Source organism: Aulonocara sp. 'chitande type north' Nkhata Bay, linkage group LG23 (assembly GCF_057382095.1).
Source record: "Aulonocara sp. 'chitande type north' Nkhata Bay isolate Kocher_YH1m ecotype deep benthic linkage group LG23, A_spYH_male_GT1.1, whole genome shotgun sequence".
Lineage (NCBI taxonomy): Eukaryota > Metazoa > Chordata > Actinopteri > Cichliformes > Cichlidae > Aulonocara > Aulonocara sp. 'chitande type north' Nkhata Bay.
Window position 1 is genome coordinate 5,982,012 of NC_141365.1, and position 18,820 is coordinate 6,000,831.

Genomic DNA, 18,820 nt, shown 5'->3' on the forward strand with positions numbered 1-18,820 from the left:
GCTTATTTTGTTTGTTTTTTGTTTTTTGCCCTTTATCCCCGTCCCTGTTTTTCATTCCCTCTTTCTTTCTCCCCTTTCTTTTCCCCAGTCAAGTCTGTCCCATATTTAGCAAGTGAAAATAAAATAAGTAATAAAAGGTGAATCAAATAGACCAATACCGCAAGGCTGGGATGGTCCATTTGGTAAAGTAAATCCATTGGGCATCTTTCTTCGCCTTTAGACAATAATTCTGATGGCAAAAGAGCCAAACGGGACAGGCAAAAAAAAGAAAAAGAAAAAGTTGCTGTTACCTTTCTCTCCATTTGAAGCAGTCTAACCATTCTCCTCTGACCTCTGGTATCAGCAAGACATTTTTCCCAGGAGAACTGCTGCATGCTGGATATTTTTCTTTTGTTCAGATCATTTTCCGTAAACCACACGCACAGTTGTGTGGGAAAATCCCAGCACATTAGCAATTTCTGAAATACTCAAACCAGCATGAGCAGCACCAACAACAATGCCACACTCAAAATCACTTAAGTCTTCCTCATTCTGATGCTCAGTTTGAATTTTGGGTCATCTGACCACATTTATATGCCTAAATACATGATTATTATATGCATTAGGAGCTGTACCTAATAAGGTGACCTGCTATCATATATAATAATGCACTTTTCTGCATTTTCTGATACTTTTATTTCTATTACATTTGACGTTTAATACATATATAAAAGCTATGCTTCATTTGATTTTTATAGTTTTGTATTTACTAAATCGCTTTTAATCAAGTCTAGTTTTGAGTTTTTCACTTAAGGACTTGTAGTTAAAACCAAAAACTATCGCTACTTTTCCCAAGTGAATTTCAGCAGGTTTCCTTGAGTTGTGACTGGTAATTAAATACATCCTCATGGGATGACTGTGAGTAATACGGACATCTCACTAAGAATGGAAACACACTCGAGCTTTTCATTGGCAGCATGTACTGCTGTTTTAAGACAGACGTGAAGTATGTTAAGTTTGTGCTTTAATCCCATCTGGATTGAACGGTTGAGATAACGCATTCACTTTTATCTTAATGATGTTCTCATCAAGCTAGTGAACACTGGATTTAGTGTACAGTAGAACAAATAGCTTCTTTTATAGCTTTGACAGATGGCTCATGTAGTCAATTATCAGCTGAAGCTGAGGGTAAAAAAATATGTTCGAGATTACTGGACCAAAGGCGAGTTGGCCTCCTTTTACTGGAATCTTCCGGAAAACACTAGAACAAAGCAAAATGATTTAAATCAGCTGGATGCATTTCTAATTAATTATTCACTTTTATGGAAACCAGAGTTTTTGTTTGCATTTGGACTTTATTTGCAATAGAAAAACACAGAGTACAATTAGAGTGCTGATACAAAAATTAGGAACTCTGTCGTAGATATATACGTATATATAAAAACAAAACAAACTCAGCTTAGTCTTAAAGTGTTTTTTTGCACACGTTCTTTTCTCACATACAGAATACATTTATTCACATTTCAAAGCTGCCAAAGAGTGGCTCATTCCTAGCAGGCGCTACACATCACAGAGAAGGGAACACTATCATAGACTGTTCATATAAAAGACTTTTCGTTATACTGGATATAACTTTAAGAATACAGTTTGTTTCTGTATCAGAGAACTGTGTACATGATTTACATTCACCATCAGCAACAGGAAATGCCTAATCTACTGAAACACAATCCATCTCGTTAAAGATGATATACGATGCCTGACAGAGGCCTGAAGAGACCGCTGTTCTCTCTCTCCTTCTGTTTTTGTTCCTTTTGGTGGCCTACAAAGACACAGGGTTTATGATGATTAATGTGCATTGTCACTGAGAGTGTATGTCATTGTGAGAGTATGTTTTGTATCTTTTTACCTATTGCGGATTTAGCCTCCCCACCTCCTTCTTGACCCATTCGTCATTTGGGTTGGCGCACACAGGTTTTGGCCTTCTCTTCATCGTAAACCTAAACATACACATGGATGTCATTATTTAGAGATGTCAAGTCGTGGACACACATGTGGATCAGTCACTTCCTCAGTAAACAGGACTTTTGCTAATTTATTATGGTGGAATTTAACGATGTGCGAACAGCAAATGGTCAGCAAGCGTCAAAGGTTAAGGACTTAAAAATTGATACTCACAAAATTGCTTTGATGTTGCAATCACCATCTGATTCCTGCTTGGTGTAACTGATGATGTTTGCCTTCTTTCTGATTTCTTTGACGTAGCCGAGGCAGCAGTTCCCGTACGAGCCTGTAAAGTAAGTTAGAGATTTATAAACTATCGCACTTGAAAATGTCGCTCTTGGGGAAGTTGAGCAATCACTGTGTGTGTGTGTGTGTGTGTGTGTGTGTGTGTGTGTGTGTGTGTGTGTGTGTGTGTGTGTGTGTGTGTGTGTGTGTGTGTGTGTGTGTGTGTGTGTGTGTGGCTTTCGTTGCCCAAAGTCCTGTGTTATTTTTTTGGACTATTTACTAGAACAAAAAAGGAAAATATAATGTCTAAGAATCCATACATCCACGATAAAGAATTTATATAACTGGGCCTTTTGAGGATTTTAACAGATCTGGACCTCGGCCAGCAGTGTCCGGGAGAATTTCCATGTTGCCCAATAAAAGTAGCACAGATCTATTTCGGGAACAGAAACAGAGTTTTTGGCATCAGCGAGTGCATGCCATCTAACTGCCTTTCACGGTCTTATCACCTTATCTTTACCATCGCTGAATGTATTTTCCGCTGGATGAAGCAGCCTTGTGTAAACGCCAAGCCAAAATGCTTATACTGTAATTTATATATATTTAATTTTTATTACATTTCAGTAAAGCTACTTTTTTTATGTAAAACGAACTGTCATATTTGGCAGAGGCTGCAACTGATTTCACAGCATGCACTAAGAAAAAAAAGAAAGAAAAAGCCAGCTTTTGTTAAGACGAGGAGTCCTTCCAGGATTTGTTAAATGCAGTGGCACATTGGGGTCCAAGAACCCATCAAGGGGGAAAAACGGGCATTCAGTGATTTCAGAAAAAACACAGCATTGAAAATTGGTTGAGAAAAGACTGCAAATGCCCTAAAACCTGACAGCGGTGGTCTTACATGAAAAACAGAGCTGCGCTAAAGTCTAAAAATACTGGAAATTCAATGACTGCTTTTATATTTTGGCTAAAAAAGTATTAGGATCCTTTTAGATTCTTACAGTACACAACTACTAAAAAGATCTACACATATAAATGGATCAAAAGTATTGATTATTTAATGTCTGTATTCCTCTAATGTTACAGCTGCGTCCAAAAACGACAGTTTCTTAGACATAAACATCCATTATTTTATGAATTTGTTTTATCTTTAACTTTACTTATTCTGTTGCTGCTTAAATCTGAAGCAAAGTCGCCACATGAAGTCAAGATGACAGATTGCGCTTAAAGCGTTGTGATAAAGGGCTCAGAGCGGAAGCATTTATCTCGTTCACTAAAACGTTTTAAAGGAATGTGGCATGGGGAAATGATTAAAACAAGACAGCACATAGTAATGCTCACTTCAAACCAACTATGGGTGCATATTTTTACTGATCCACTTATCACAGATAGTGCTTATCAGCTACTGTAAAAATCTGCATGGTTGCGTTTCGGTGCATTCTGTAAACATTCCAAATTTAAACGAAAATGTTGCAGTTTGTGACGTGAAACCAGACCATTTTTGTTGCACTTACCTTGTGCGAGACTCAGGTACATGCAGGCGAAGAGCAAAATCAAGACAAGAGCGTGAAACTTCATGGCTGCCGTTGTTCTTCCTGCTGTTGCTGCTGTTCTTGATGTGTTGTTCACTGCACAAACACAAGGAGACAAAGAGCAAAGTCAAACTGAAAGTTGGAGCTAGACTCTATCACTCCCACTGCTTTGAAAATGTTGGGCAAACATTCAGTTGTTTTCCAAAGCATATCCCTCCCCTCAAGCTCTTGTGAAAGAATACAGTCGTGTCTTTGACCCCTGTCAGGCTTCCAGCTGCTGACAGCTGTTCCTCTTCAAGCACTCTGAGTGATGTTTTGCAAAAAAGCGGGAGTTACAGCTAGAACCCCTACTCTTTTGTTATCGCTCAGACTGGCTTAACCTCAATACATGTGGAACACATAAAAACATTTCTATAAAATCCAGATTGTGAAAGATCAGCACAAGCTGCTTGTTTTATCAGCCTTCAGAGAAACGTACCTGATCACATCCAGTCTTTCAAAAGATGTCCTAGAAGGAAAAATGTTGGTCCATATAAGAGCAGCACTCTTATATTGCACATCATGCTGTGCCCTCCCCCAAATTATCTTGTGCCACACCCACTCAGAATTGTCAGCGCTCCAACTTCATCCCTGAATGCCACTTGTTTTGGAGTGGGCAAAGGGAATCTCACGCTCGTCAACACACATGTCAGTACCACCCAATGACAGTTGGTGTTAAGCAACTGACTCACACCCCATGTACAACAATGCCTTTCATGATAATGCATCTCGCGAATCGCCAAACTTCCTCGCAGACAAGGTGTGCCTGACAAAAATGAAGATAAAATTGGAGTTTATCTATTTCAGTCTCACACTGGCTGCACCGCATGTTTAGGACGGAGTCATGCAGGGGGTCTTGCATGAAAATGATCGCCTTCAAAATTATATGTTTAGAGAACAAGACCAAGGAGAGAGGTTTGGCTTTGGGATTTACAGTTCTTCACACAAACACTGATCCAGTCTCACAGCACTAAAGCTTTCCAGATGTATGACAGTGGCCAAAGTTGGTTTACTGTGTGTTTTCTAATACCAGCTGCAACCATTTACTGTTTATACCACTCCTGAGAAGAGATTCTTTTTGGTGCTACATGAGAAGTTGTCATAAATTTTACCCATCCAGTCCAGATCCTTTATCTCATGCTGGGCTTTTCTGTCTAAAGCCATTTTACCACCTGTGTCCCTTTAAGCCACCGTACTTCTGATTGGCTGCTCCTTGCAAACAGACGATTTGAACAGCAGGTGTTGGGGCTCCTGTGCTCTCACTGTTTCATACATGACCATACTACAGAAATCTATTCTAAACAACAACACAGAGAGCCAAGATCAGAAAACCCTTCTAACTGGAGCTCCAGGCTCACAGTGATTACTTGTACACAAGTTGACTTGATTATATGAAACTTTGGCCAAGTATAACATAAGCATCCGCTACTAAACTAGTATATACATGCAAAAACAAAACAAAAGACGAAGAGCATGGCAGGTTCCCTTTGATACATTGAACTTTTCTGCTTTTTGTCAATCTTTATATTACTTTCCAGGAAGGCCTAGATCACACTGCCAGGGATAATATTCTAGTGGTAAATATTTGTGCTCTTGGTTTAAATGTTGGAGCCAAGAAGCAATCATGTAAATACCACCGAGTGGCTAAAACATGGGAGTTCCCAGCACAAACAAAGAAGATACGAACACACTGTCCATTTTTTAGTACACACTGTTGAAGAATGAGTCCCTCTTGCATCCTCTGAAACACGCTGATACAAACAAGATTCTCAATATGCATCTATCAGATGGCGAACGTCCTGCAGGTCTGTGGCTGCAACATGTGGCTACTTTATAAATTTTACTTCTGAGTCTATCCACTTTCTTAGCTGCATATCCAAGTCAGGATTGCAGGGGCGCTGAAGCCTGGACAGGTCCTCAGTCCAGAGAGCCAGACAGTTATTCACACCTAACCTAAACCTAACAAACATGCCTTTGGACAGTGGGAGAAACCCGGGGGCTGCTTTCTTAGATACCATATATCTGTATTCAGCAAATATCTGATTGTGAAACAGTCACCTCCAAATATGCAGCTATAAAAGCCCTCGCGTTTCGTGGGCCCTGGAACCCTGCTCATGGGAATTTCCTGGCTTTCATCAAGAACATTTATGAGGTCAGGCGTGGATACCAGGTTAAAAAGGTCTGAAAACGCTTGGCTCGCAGTCAGAGTTAGATGATATTAGTGTCTACACTCTGGCCAGACTTCTACACCAAAACTGGAAAAAGGATTTAGCTTCATTGACCTCGCTTTGTGCTTGAGGGCTGTGTCATTTCCAACAGGAAACAGGGCTTTCTCTTGACTTCTTAAAAATAAGCAAACACACACTTTCTAATTTCCTGTATATCACAGTAAAGTAAATGCTTGTACTTTACTCGAGAGGCCAACACTCACATTTCTAAAAATTGCTGTGTTCTTTTCAAGGACTACGAATGTCAAGGGCCAAAGTGGAACTCAATGTTATTTTTTAGCCTTAGGCTTTTCCTTCTGTGACATGTCGGCATGTCTGTAACGAAGAAAAGGCTTACCAGAACAAACCATGCCACGAAAAACAGCTTCGGAGTGAAAACACGGGGGCAGAAGCGAGGATTTACAGAACTTCGTTTTTTTACTCTGGGTGCTGCATTCAAAGTACTTCTTGAGTAAAGTGCAGATAAATGATCTGCAATGTGACAGAATATCATAACTAAAAGCACAAACTGCACAGTGGCCCTTCTCATTGCTGGGATTTTAGGAGTTTGACAGTGTAGGACTATGGTGCAGATTCTTATTTAATTAAGTTTTATTCTAACTGTTGCATATTTATACCATGTCTCACAGTATTGCATTTCCCATTCTTAGGATTTTATCGCTGGCTGTCATAGTAAAAGACCGAAGTAAAAAAAGTATTAACAGGAAACCTACCAAATGTGCCAAATGTAGCAAATGTAGCACACTTTTCAAGTGTGGGGAAGAAGAACTGCATTTCAGCAGGAAGAGGTGTCCAGCAGAACCTCATCGAGGATTGGATAATGCAAACTACAGGAGAAAGCATACAGAAAGCAACGATGTGCAGATTTGGCACAAACGTATCACAGGTGAAAAGAGTTGAGAGGAGAAGAAATGCTCAGTGCATCATGGGAATTCCCTCCAGCAGCCCGAACCTAAAGCAGCATAACTAAGCTAAGCTTTTAGAACAACCTGATAATCGATGACAAGAGTCTGGACTAGATGGAACAAATGCATGGACGTTATTCAGCAGCGAATAAAGTGGAGCTAATTTGTTTTTACATTTTGTTTATACGGTTTCTAACTTAAATCTTAACACGCAAAGCAAAAGCAGTTCAGACTCATATAGTGCCAATCTTCATGTATGATAAAGACAGGACAACCTTCTTGTGTAATAATGCTCTCCCGTGCCAAGAAGTACAAGAAATGATACAGCCAATTGGGAACAATGTTATTATAGTTGTTACTTTCGTTAACTGGGGGAAAAAAGACTTGTGAAAAAAAATAACTGAAGAGATAAAGTGTACTTTCAAAGCTACCAAAATGAAAACAGTCTTTGGCAGTTCGGTTAAAAGTGACAGCACAAACTGCTTGTTGAGGCAAATGTTTACTGAGGCTTGAACTGTCTACATGACAGTAAGTTGACTGTTTTCACAAAGTGTTGTGTAACACCTATTTCTGCACTCTTGAGAACTCTTCCCTGACAAAAACCCTTTATATTAAAACATGCTAAACAGACTGACAGTTAAGCTAAAGAAAAATAAACACAAAATGAGAAAACTGCTAGCTGGAAACAAAGCCTGGGTGATTTAATATTTGCTTCAAATGCTGACAAAACCGAGCCGCTGAACTGTTCGTGCATCACTATAGTTGATGCACGAACAGTCTTTTGAGGCAAGAACCAGACCGTTGCTTCCACCGTTGTGTCAGTCCTGGATTATGGTCATGTTATTTACGTGTATTTGCATGCATCTTCAGAATGTTTACATTCTGTCTATCATGGAGCACGGAGATTTATTACAAACCTTAAAACTCTGACGCACCACTGTATGTTGTATGCTTAGGTCGATGGTTTGCTTTGTCATTTCATAGACTCTCTCAACCACTGCTGTGTTCTTATTTATAAAGCTATTCTTGCTAGATCGCATCCTAATTACAGAAAAATGTGGGAAGTTATTGTCTTAGGTCCCCAGACCTATACCTTCTGTCTGTTCCAAAGATTCACAATGAATTTAGAAAAAGCATTAGGAGAATTCGAATGCAATTGCAACTGTTTCCCTCTGGAAAGGGAGGAGGTCAGCGCCCTGACCCACTGGTGTCAAGACAACCATCTCACCCTCAACGTCGCAAAGACAAAGGAGTTGATAGTGGACTTCCGGAGGTGCAGAGAAGTACACACCCCCATCACCATCAACGGCGCTGCTGTGGAGAGAGTGAGCAGCTTCCGGTTCCTTGGTGTACATCTGGCTGAGGATCTTACGTGGTCAGTACACACAAACAAAACAGTGAAGAAGGCGCAGCAGCGCCTCTTCTTTCTCAGGAGACTGAAAAGATTCGGCATGAGCCCCCGCATCCTCAGGACCTTCTATCACTGTGCCATTGAGAGCATCCTCACTGGATGCATCACCACCTGGTATGGCAACAGCACCGCCTACAACTGCAAAGCTCTCCAGCGAGTAGTGCGGTGCTCTGAACGGATAATTGGAGGTGAGCTTCCCTCCCTCCAGGACATCTACAGGAAGCGGTGCCTGAGGAAAGCGGGGAGGATCATCAAGGACTCCAGTCACCCCAGCCATAAACTGTTCAGACTGCTTCCATCAGGAAGGAGGTTCTGCAGCATCCGGTCCCGTACCAGCAGACTGAGAGACAGCTTCTTCCACCAGGCCATCAGACTGCTGAACACGTCATAGACACCTCAGCTTCACTACTGGAACTTCAACATTATGCACTCCACACTGTATATAAATGCCACTTGTTTTGCACATATTCAACTCTGTATATTTTATATATTTATTATTGTTTACTCTATTTAATTTGTAAAATATGTGTACACACACACACACACACACACACACACACACACACGTAGGAAAATATTTAGTATACACATCCAGAAATGCATACACTATTATATATTGTACATATATTTATTAGTTTCAGATGTAGCCATTCTTGTATTTTGCTTGTTTACATTATTGTATTTTGCACAACTCTGTTGCTTGTGAAGCTCGCACACAAGAATTTCACTCACATGTGCTGTACCAATGTACCTCCACATGTGATGTGACAATAAAAGTGATTTGATTTGATTTGATTTGATTTGATTTGAAACAGCTCCAAAGTTAACAAAACACTTAAGGAACTGATCTCACTAAATGAATTCAAGGTGATTGTGAATGATTTGACTGTAGAGGTTTTGTCTGAACGTGATTCACTTATTTCTTTGGCCCAATGCGATGATGTTTATTGATGTTTCAGAGTTCATAGCCACTGAGGTTCACAAACTTTGGTTGTTTTTGTGTTGTATTTGCTTATCGGCTGTATTTTAGTGTTGTTACTTTGCATATTTTTTTGTTGCCTGTGTGTGTGTGTGGGTCTGTATGTTCTAGGTTGTGCAACTCTGTTGGCTGTACTTCTGTCTTTCTTGGTCAGGGCGTTCTTGAGAAAGAGACTTTTAAATCTTTAAAGTCCCCAGTCCCCAGTAGCATATGCTTGTCTCAAAGATTAAGCCATGCAGGTCTAAGTACACGCGGCCGGTACAGTGAAACTGCGAATGGCTCATTAAATCAGGAATATATAAATTGGAATTAAATTTGAATTTGAAAATTTGAAAATGCATGCAAGTTTAAATAAAGCATTAGCGACATTATACACAGTAGTGTCAGTTAATTAGGTACATCTCTTTAATGCACATATATAATCAATCAATCAGATGACAGCAAACCAGTACATTTAAGAATGTTGATAAGATGACCTGCTAAACTGAGCATGAGAATTGGGAACCAAGATGATTTAAGTGACTTTGGCATCGTTGTTTTATGAGTATTTATTAAACTAATGGGATTTTTCCACACAACCATCTCTAGGGTTTTACAGAGAATGATCCCCAAAATAGAATATATCAAGTAAAGTTCTCTGGGGGAAGATGCTTTCTTGATGCAAGAGGTCAAAGGAGAATGACTAGACCGCTTTGGGCTGATGGGAAAGCAACTCAGATAACCACTCATTAAAACGAAGGTATGCAGAAGAGCATCTCTGAATGCACGGCATGTCAAACCTGGAAGCAGATAGGCAACATGAGCAGAAGATCACAACAGGTTCCACCACTGTCACCTAAGAACAAGAAACTGAGGCTACAGTTTGCACAGGCTCACCTGTGCATATTGGCACTCTTTTGTTGGTGCATTGTTTATACACCACAGCCTACCTGAGTGTTGTTGCTGAGAATGTCCATCCCTTCATGACTGCAGTGAACCCATCATCTGATGGCTGCCTCCAGAATGATAACAGTCCATGTTACAAAGTTTAGGTCACCTCAAACTGGTTTCTTTAACATGGCAATGACTCACATGAACTCCACAGTCATTACATCTCAATCCAATAGATCACGTTTGGGATTTGGTGGAACAGGAGATTTTCACTGTGGATGTTCAGCCAACAAATCTGCAGCAACTGTGTGATGTTATCATGTGAATATGCACCAGAATGTCTTAGAACTATTTTCAGGACCTTGCTGAATTCACGCCACAAAGAATTAAGCCGGGCACTGAAGGCAAATGAGTAAATGCCTTGTTAGTAATGTTTAGACACCGCCATCCAGTGGTGGGACTTGTTCGGTGCAAGAATCCGCTCCATGAATCCAGTGCGGTGCGCTGGATGTCATTCCATGTTGTTATCCGGACCAGCTCTCTCATTCCACCGCCGCCGCTATGTGGGCGTGACACACCGGCTTACGAGTAACAACCAAACCAGCTAGTCAGCGCGGAGTGCAAGTCATCCTGACCACATCATTTTGACAGTGCCGGTGGGGGTCTGTGTTGCAAGTGTGCTTGTCCAGCAGTCAGTGACGGAGTGACAACACTACTGATGTCACATTTCACCGCAGCCAACTAAACAGTTTAGCAGCTTGTTAGCCTAGCGTCCGAGAGCACATGGATTCTCAAAACACTACCAACACCAACACTGAGGCGAAGATGCTGCTGAGTCACGCGAAGACCTTCAGGCTCCACACCGGGAATCTGGTCAACCGAAGTCGCCTGAAAAAGAAGTGTCCGGGCTCTCCCAGCGAGGAGGTAAAACATAACAAGACGGTTGGAAACGGCAGTGGCATGTAGCCCGTTAGCTTAGCGCCTAGCTAATTATTCAACCTGATATTGATACCGACGAGTGGTAACTGATAGGCCTGGGTAAGGTTACACATAGAGCTTATATGAAGAGAAATATGACTGAAATACATTCGAAAATATGCATTTCATATCCCATCCGTCCATATTTAGACGCATATGTGGGCTAAAGTGGTGTAGCTCATCAGTTTCACTTTAATTTTACTAGTGTGTTAAAGGTTCGTAGTGTAACCAACTTTACGATCCGGCCTAAGGTAAAAGTTTACAGACACGAGGCTGTGAAAACCACTGTAAATACAGACCCGAGAGCGTCAAACAGGTGTATTACCCGCAGGTGATATGATTAACTGACAGCCTGAAATGTGACAACAAAACCAGCACTTACAGTGTGCTCTACTCTCATAAAATGCTCATGTGTCAGTAATAAACATATTGATACAGCGGTTGATTGGTTTATGAGTCATTCACGGCTAAACAATGAACAGAACATGTCAGAGCTCCAGAGCCTAATAGTTACATAACTGTCTAAACATAAACTACTAATCTTCACTTTTGTTGAAGCTGTAACTGTTTAAACATTTCGTTTAATAAAATCCTTTGTCAGCATTTTGATTTAGTAGTTGAAAGTTGAATAGTTGGTGAACTGAATTGTTTACAGTGTTATATAAAGGCAGGACTGCTGGGAGGGTTTGGTTTCGACTTGTTCCTGATTCAGCACAGCATTCATTCATTAAATCCTCAAAAATAAAGACATGGCTTGCAGTTTTCTTGGCTACATTTTGGGTGTAACTTACCCTAAAGTGGCACTTGTAGTCTTTTTTTATCAGCCATAGCATAGTGGACAGGTTGTTGTTGTTGTTGTTTTTTTGTTTTTTTGCAAATGGTGTGCAGAGCAGTGCATGTTGAATAGTGTAATAAGACTTTCTCCGTCCTGTATGTGTGTTTCTTCATGAAGTGTGATCCTGCGTTTGTCTTCTGTAGTCAGAATTGTGTTTAAGGTGGTTTGGTGGCTCTCTCTATATAAGATCTGCAATCAAAGACAACTTTTACTGCCACAACAGGGGAAAAAATGAGTTATCACAGGGTAGGCTTTTAAGGTCATTACTGAAAATCTGTTTTGGAACACGACACATGTGGCTAACTTCTCACAAAATGCTATAGGGAGCAAAATCGAGCTTTAGGAAGTAATTTTTTCGACACAGTCTTTTGCAGCCCTTGCCTTGCACAAACTATGGGTAGTGTTCAGTTATGTAATTTACTTCTGTAGGACAAATTACTACATGTGTGTTCATGTGTGGCCAACTTTGCAATCATGTGACCACCTTAAATAAGTTGTGAGCCTTTTGCCATTTGTGATATCTGACTGATATGAGCGAGGTGTCAAAGCTAAGGTTATTAAAGACATTTTTCAGCAGCTACAAATCCTGTTAAACCAGTCACAGTTTGTCTTTCAAAGTCTCACAACACTAATGAACCTGTCTCACTCGTTCAATTCAAAACAACTGATGCAGCAAATGTCACAAATATCTTTGTGTTCATAGGTTAATAGGTTGACTTTTCTTTATATAAACAAAGCATTCAGTTCACCTTAAACTGGACCGATATTGGATACCTTTAAAGTCGGTCCAGCTGATGTCATTACTTGTCATGTTTTCGGAGCAGCATATTCCAGCTGTTTGGGAGTCTGCTGATGAGCTCCAGCTGTCTGCATGTCTCATGGTCGTTGGCCTAACCGTAAGTCCGTTTTGATGTTTCAGCTTCGAGACTGCATTCAAGCCTCGCTGAGCGAATGGATTTCCACAACAAAGCTGTCATCCAAGGTGGGAAAACTATTTCAGCTTTCTAATGTTTCAGCCGTAGTAATTAACTCCAATATATAAACCAGTTTGTCAGAGAGTTTGTGCCTTTGGGTAATACACAGCTGCGATAGTCAGACCTGCAGTAGGTGAATGTCTCACTGTCAGTCAGATGGAGTCCAGTGCTTGGGAAAGTAAAATAACGCAATAGATGTAGATGGACATCAAAGAAATTCTCTAGGCTCTAGGCTGTCATGGTGAATGTTCATGCAGTGCTGCCTGCCAAAGGCGCCATACCAAATGTGCATCTGTCTGTTAGCTTAAGGGACTGGGGGGGGACGGGGGGGACGTAACCTTTTATGGAGGAGTTTTTTCCCCATTAACTTTAAAATAAATTGGAGGGCATTGGATGCAGTGTTTTTACCCTTTTATCATGGTCTCAAAATACTGAAATGAAATAAAGGAGGCTTTAGGAACTGTTGTAGTCAACCAGCTCTCCTGCTGAACTCACTCCCACTGTGGGTATTTTTTTGCTTGGATCAGCTAATCTGCCTCGGCTTATATCACGAGGCCCACCGGACTCAGTGGGAGGTTTGAAAGAGCTGAAGTAAGAGGCCTTAAATATATCCAAATGCAAGTCTCTTCTCGCTTATGGCCACCAATAAAATCTTTCAAGTTCACGGTTCAGCACGTGAGAAAGCTCCTCACCAGTGTCACCTGTCCCTCTGTCATATTTATGGCCTGAATGGTATATTTGTACATATGTACAACATACACATATAGTAAAAACCAGGTGAGACTGGCCGTGCCACATTTCTCATGTCGGATGAGGGCGGTGATCAGACCGCTTTTCTTTACTGTCTAATGCAGGACTTGACTGACACACTGGAGTTCTCCATACCAGAGGCAACAGACGCAATCACACCTGAAGAGAGAGAGGAGTTGAAGGTTTCAGGTCAGTGTTGGTTGCTGTCCCAGCAGAGAGCTGGATCAGCCAGTTACTCGCTGACCTGTAGGTACCTCATCACCCAGCTTGGCGATTTAAGCCAAGGGTCATGGTTGACGTTTTAGTCGACATGAACTTTGATGTCACCACACCTTTTTTTTTTTTTTTTTTTTTTAATCAACACGTCCTCCTGTCGATCAGATAATATCCAAATTAAATTCCTGATTCAGATAACTAATGGATTAATTCAGAGCATCTCCACCTAATATCTGGCTGACTGCAGAATAGAGTTGGTAGTGATAGAAGTGGCAGTCACCAGAGGAACCAGCTATTCATGCTTTGTTGTTTTCACAGTCAAGCTGTTCCTGCATGAGTCTGGTCAGTCTTCCATCAAAGACGCAGTGGAGATGGGTGAGCTTTAAATTTCTTCAACAAAAGTAAAAAACAAAAAGCTTCTTAAAACCTACAGCCTTATTTGTCTGTTATCCGTAGCCTGCCAGACGCTGGCAGTGTCCCAGCTTGACTCTGTTATCATTGCTCCACCCGGGCCCTCAGACGGCGACAGCCAAAGTTTGGCCCACCTTCAGCCAGCCTGGGAGGAGCTGGAGGCTCTGGTTAGAAGCAAGCAGATCGCCGCTATTGGCACCTCTGACCTGGACAAAGATCTGCTGGAACAGCTCTATAAGTGGGCTCAGGTCAGTGGGAAGCTTTGTACATGCGAGCTTTAATCTGTCATCGCCAGTCAAAAGTGATGCTGACTTCTGATTAGGATAGCACATGAGAACAACGATCTGTTATCTGCTACGATTCCCTCATCACCTTCCTTTTCTCGGAGCAGATAAAGCCCAGCAGTAACCAGGTCAACCTGGCCTCCTGCTGCGTGATGCCTCCAGACCTGACAGCGTTTGCTAAGGAGTTTGATATCCAGCTGCTGACGCATAATGATCCCAAAGGTAAAGATGTTGACGGCTGGACATATAGTTGTTTTTAAATTGTTACTAAGTAAAACTGGAATGCAGCTAATGTTTCTATAAATGCAACATTTATTCCAATTCAAGTTTTGTCCTAATTCAAATATTCAAACAAAATAGAACACTGAAAATTTTCTGAGCAGCTAAATCATTCCTGTAAGATTAAAAACGCATACCAGGGATGCAGGTATACCTGCAGGGTTGATAAGGTGACCCGGTAATCAGAGGCCTGGCTGTTTAACCCAGTCTCAGGCCATTTATTGCATGTCTTCCCCCTGCTCTGTCTCCCTGCTTTGCTGTCTCCTCTCCATGTCCTTTGTCCTTGGGCTGCTCAGTGGCTTTAGTGGGATGCTTGTGACTTCCCACTTTGTGTAGTATAAGTTGCATTCTGTAGTTTACAGTAAACTGTGACTGTTATTTATTTATTGAGTTTTAAACTGCTCCTTCTTTGCACTGATTTCTTTTTTTCCAGAGCTGATATCTGCAGACACGTTTCAGGAGGCGGTGCGGGCGGGAGCGCAGGACCTGAACATCGGTGACTGGAGGCTGGAGTGGGTCCTGCGCTACAACGTTATTGTCAAGAGCAGGGGCATCATCAAGTCTAAGGGCTACCTCGTCAGTGCAAAGAAGACAAGCACCTAGCACCCAAACTAGAGAGAGCGGGATGAAGCCATTTTCCTCCGTTTTTATTCACACACATGCAAAGTTACAGCTCTGAATAATGGGTGCTGCCAATCATTATGAATCATGAAGTCATTGTTTAACTGTACGGACGGGTTGCATCTTCCTCATCTGTGATTCATTCGGTTAAAGACACGCGGGTGTTCTTTACCACTGTCTCCATGAGATTTAAAGTCGGACATGAACGTGCAAAGATCAACTCCACTGTCAGCTTTGAGAGAAAAGACTGATAAATTGAGATTAACACATGGTGACTCACCGTGACTAGTAAGGTAACAGATCTGGTGTAAATCAGCGCACCAGAGGCCGCTTTAAAGGTGCTGCTCGTTAAACCTCCATGACGAAGGTCTCTCAACCATACTCTGATATGAAGTGCCTCGCATCTGCTCCTCCTGTTATCAACCCTGCTTTGTCTTCCCCGCGTCTGTGTGAATCATGCTTTAAATACCAGTCTGAGTGAAATAAGTGCTAAAGCAAGAGAAGCGCAGAGGTGTGGACTCGAGTCACATGACTTGGACTCGAGTCAGACTCGAGTCATTAATTTTATGACTTTAGACTTGACTTGAAAAAATGTTCTAAGACTTGTGACTTGACTTGGACTTTTACACCAATGACTTGGGACTTGAATTGGACTTGAACCGGTTTACTTGAAAAGACTTGATATTTTACCCCAAATATAAAATTTAACATGCATATTATATGGAGATTGAAAATGTGACGTCATTCACGGGTAGAACCGCAAAGGATTCTGGGAACTCGTGGCAAGCGGTACTAGCGCACGCAGGCTTTCAATTAAAATCAGTCACACAGCGATAAAAAGAAACACAAAAATGTCAAGAAGCTGTTGTATTATTAACTGCAATAGCCGGTCGCATGACAGCCACGGGAAGCCGACGGGTAAAGAGATCGGTTGTTATCGGATTACGTCGTTGAAGAGAAATTGTTCAAACCATGTTTCCGAAGTAACAAAGAGGCGACTGGATTGCAGCCATTCAAAGATCAAATATAACGTCCTAGAACCCTCCAGCTCACAGGTTGGTCTGCTCCAAGCATTTACACAAAGGTCAGTCTGCTGTTGTAGTTAATGCGTCATTTTTCTTAACATAATTGGTGATATAGGTTACAAGCAAGTCTGGCGCTGAACAGAAATTGTCGCGCTATGCTCCTTTATTTATTGTGCATAAATAGTAAATTGTCCTGACACAATATTGCGTTTCGCTTCTGTTATTATGGTATACTGACAAAAACATATACTTTTATTCACAGGATAAAACAGGTTTTTTGTATCACTAATTGCCCAGTACGATTACAGCATACAATATTATTGTCACTGCTACATTTCTGTGATGCTACCAGAAATTATTTCCACTACTAATTAATTACCATTGAGCTCAAAGGTTATATTAATAAACGGTTAACGAATGTGTATTTATGAAGACGATTTGTGAGACTGGTAAACTTATGATACTTACGATGGTCTTTACTTTCTACACGGTGCATTTCAAGGTCCTGCACCCATCCGTCGGTAAACTGTACCTGGGCTTGTTGCAGTGACCTGAAGTTACTAAACTTCATGAGTGTGTGCACTCACTCCAAGAACCGTATAATTATAAATATGCTAAGATGAGATAGCTGACTTCATCTAACTAGCAAATGTTTTCCAGGCTACGTTGGTGATACAGTTTTTTTTAATGTGTATGATATTTTTGTCATGCGATTTTAAAGCTGGTCCTACAACCGCATCCAAGAATAACATGCAGCTTATCTCAGAACTGTCGGTGAAAATTATTCTTGGAGCTAGGTTTAATTGAGCTGCATTTTATAGAGGTGCAATTTCACAATTTGTGTATATTTTCTAAGTTCACTATTTTGTATGTGTTGAGAAAAACACAGATTTAAAAATTACATGGTCTAATATTTACATTTAGCATATAACTGCAACATTATTTTTTCGTTTGTTTTTTTTAAAGACTCGAAAGGACTTGAAATTCAAAGTTTCAGGCTTGTGACTTGACTCGGACTTTTACACCAGTGACTTGAGACTCGACTCTGACTTGCCTGACATGACTTGAGACTTGACTTGAGACTTGAGGATAAAGACTTGAGACTTACTTGAGACTTGCAAAACAATGACTTGGTCCCACCTCTGGAGAAGCGTATGTGGAAAGAGGGAAATTATAACTTGTGGGGAGCGGGATTTTTCATGCTATATAATATTTACATTCCTTCGGTTATAAAACCGTTAACATGCGTGTGACGGTTGGGTACTCGGGTGGTGGTATGATGGGAGTCTGAATTAGACTTTAACCTGTAAAGCAGACAGACATGTGAGCTCATATAACTCTGTTCTGTTATGCTCTTTTTTTTTTTCATTTCTTTTTTTTTAACCATGTACTTTTTTTTTAAGATGACATCAAAAATTTTATCCTCACCTCCCAATCTTGCTCATGAGATTAATCAGAGGGAGAGTATTTTAAAAGTAAATGACTTTTAAATGTGTCGTTTAAAAGCACTGGAATCTCCGTGCCGAGGAGATGTGAAAAAACTTTTGAGGAATACGTTTGTATTTGTGAATCGCAGACAGGGTCCAGGAACTCCTCGGAATTTACTCGTACTGTAAAACATGTTTAACATTAAGTGTCTCCTGTAAGTATATCATGAATTGGGTGTTGATAAAATGAAGACCTGGAATCGACGGTGGGGTGAGGGGTTTAAAAAGATTGGGCTTGTGTAAATGTTAATGAAATAAAATAATTAACACTGGTGAATAATTTCCTCCTGCAGAGTATTTGGGGTCAGTCTTCATTTGAATTGATTCGATTAAAAAACAGGCTTTTTGTAATGTTACGCCAGCAAGTTTATGATTCAGTTAGCATGGTTTAAACACCACAGCCTGCCTGCGTTGTTGCTGACCGCGTACATCCCTTTATGGCCTCGGTCCACCCACCCTCTGATGTCACAAAACTCAACTTCAAGCTGCTTTCTTCTATGTGATAATCAGTGAACTGAAATGATCTCCATGGTCCAATACAACAGAGCCCCTTTGTGGGAACAGGAGATCAGCATCATGGATGTGCAGCCAGCAAATCTGCCGACTAGACCCTGAGGAATTAAGGCATCTCTGAAGGCTAAATGGGGTCTAAGCCACTAGCAAGGTGTACCAAGTGTATACTTTCCTAAGTCCTATGCAGCTAGACCTCCTTTGCTGATACAAGACTTAGAATAGAATAGAGGGATCTAAAGTGGTTAAATTAGCCTTTGCGTCAGTGAGAAGTTTAGCTAAAC

The 18,820-nt window shown here is 41.0% G+C and overlaps 2 protein-coding genes across 3 annotated transcripts; one reads left to right on the plus strand and one right to left on the minus strand.

Moving 5' to 3' along the window:
- Window positions 1-1,314: 1,314 nt before the first annotated feature.
- Window positions 1,315-4,320, minus strand: ccl25b (chemokine (C-C motif) ligand 25b). Its single transcript, XM_086283716.1, has 5 exons — window positions 4,213-4,320; window positions 3,717-3,830; window positions 2,155-2,266; window positions 1,886-1,976; window positions 1,315-1,798 (listed from the first exon to the last, which is right to left on the minus strand). Exons 2-4 carry the CDS (start codon window positions 3,778-3,780, stop codon window positions 1,886-1,888), a joined length of 267 nt encoding a protein of 88 aa, XP_086139842.1. The 5' UTR covers window positions 3,781-3,830; window positions 4,213-4,320; the 3' UTR covers window positions 1,315-1,798.
- A 6,366-nt stretch (window positions 4,321-10,686) lies between these two features.
- gclm (glutamate-cysteine ligase, modifier subunit) lies at window positions 10,687-18,685 on the plus strand. 2 transcript variants are annotated; one of them, XM_086283666.1, is made up of 7 exons: window positions 10,687-11,090; window positions 12,899-12,961; window positions 13,808-13,892; window positions 14,238-14,294; window positions 14,439-14,578; window positions 14,722-14,836; window positions 15,327-18,685. In XM_086283666.1, exons 1-7 carry the CDS (start codon window positions 10,950-10,952, stop codon window positions 15,494-15,496), a joined length of 771 nt encoding a protein of 256 aa, XP_086139792.1. In that variant the 5' UTR covers window positions 10,687-10,949; the 3' UTR covers window positions 15,497-18,685. The 2 variants fall into 2 exon arrangements, with proteins under 2 accessions (XP_086139792.1, XP_086139791.1); XM_086283665.1 differs by having other exon boundaries at window positions 10,689-11,090; window positions 14,376-14,578; window positions 15,327-18,679.
- The last annotated feature ends 135 nt before the right edge of the window (window positions 18,686-18,820 follow it).

Excerpts from the sequence above, each read along its gene's own strand:
- gclm (XM_086283665.1), top strand. The coding sequence starts at position 10,950 with ATGGATTCTCAAAACACTACCAACACCAACACTGAGGCGAAGATGCTG. Across the intron at positions 11,091-12,898 it reads CGGGCTCTCCCAGCGAGGAG|CTTCGAGACTGCATTCAAGC; the intron begins GTAAAACATAAC and ends TTGATGTTTCAG. Across the intron at positions 14,295-14,375 it reads CAAAGACGCAGTGGAGATGG|CCTGCCAGACGCTGGCAGTG; the intron begins GTGAGCTTTAAA and ends TGTTATCCGTAG.
- ccl25b (XM_086283716.1), bottom strand. The coding sequence starts at position 3,780 with ATGAAGTTTCACGCTCTTGTCTTGATTTTGCTCTTCGCCTGCATGTAC. Across the intron at positions 2,267-3,716 it reads GTACCTGAGTCTCGCACAAG|GCTCGTACGGGAACTGCTGC; the intron begins GTAAGTGCAACA and ends CTTACTTTACAG. Across the intron at positions 1,977-2,154 it reads TGCAACATCAAAGCAATTTT|GTTTACGATGAAGAGAAGGC; the intron begins GTGAGTATCAAT and ends GTGTATGTTTAG.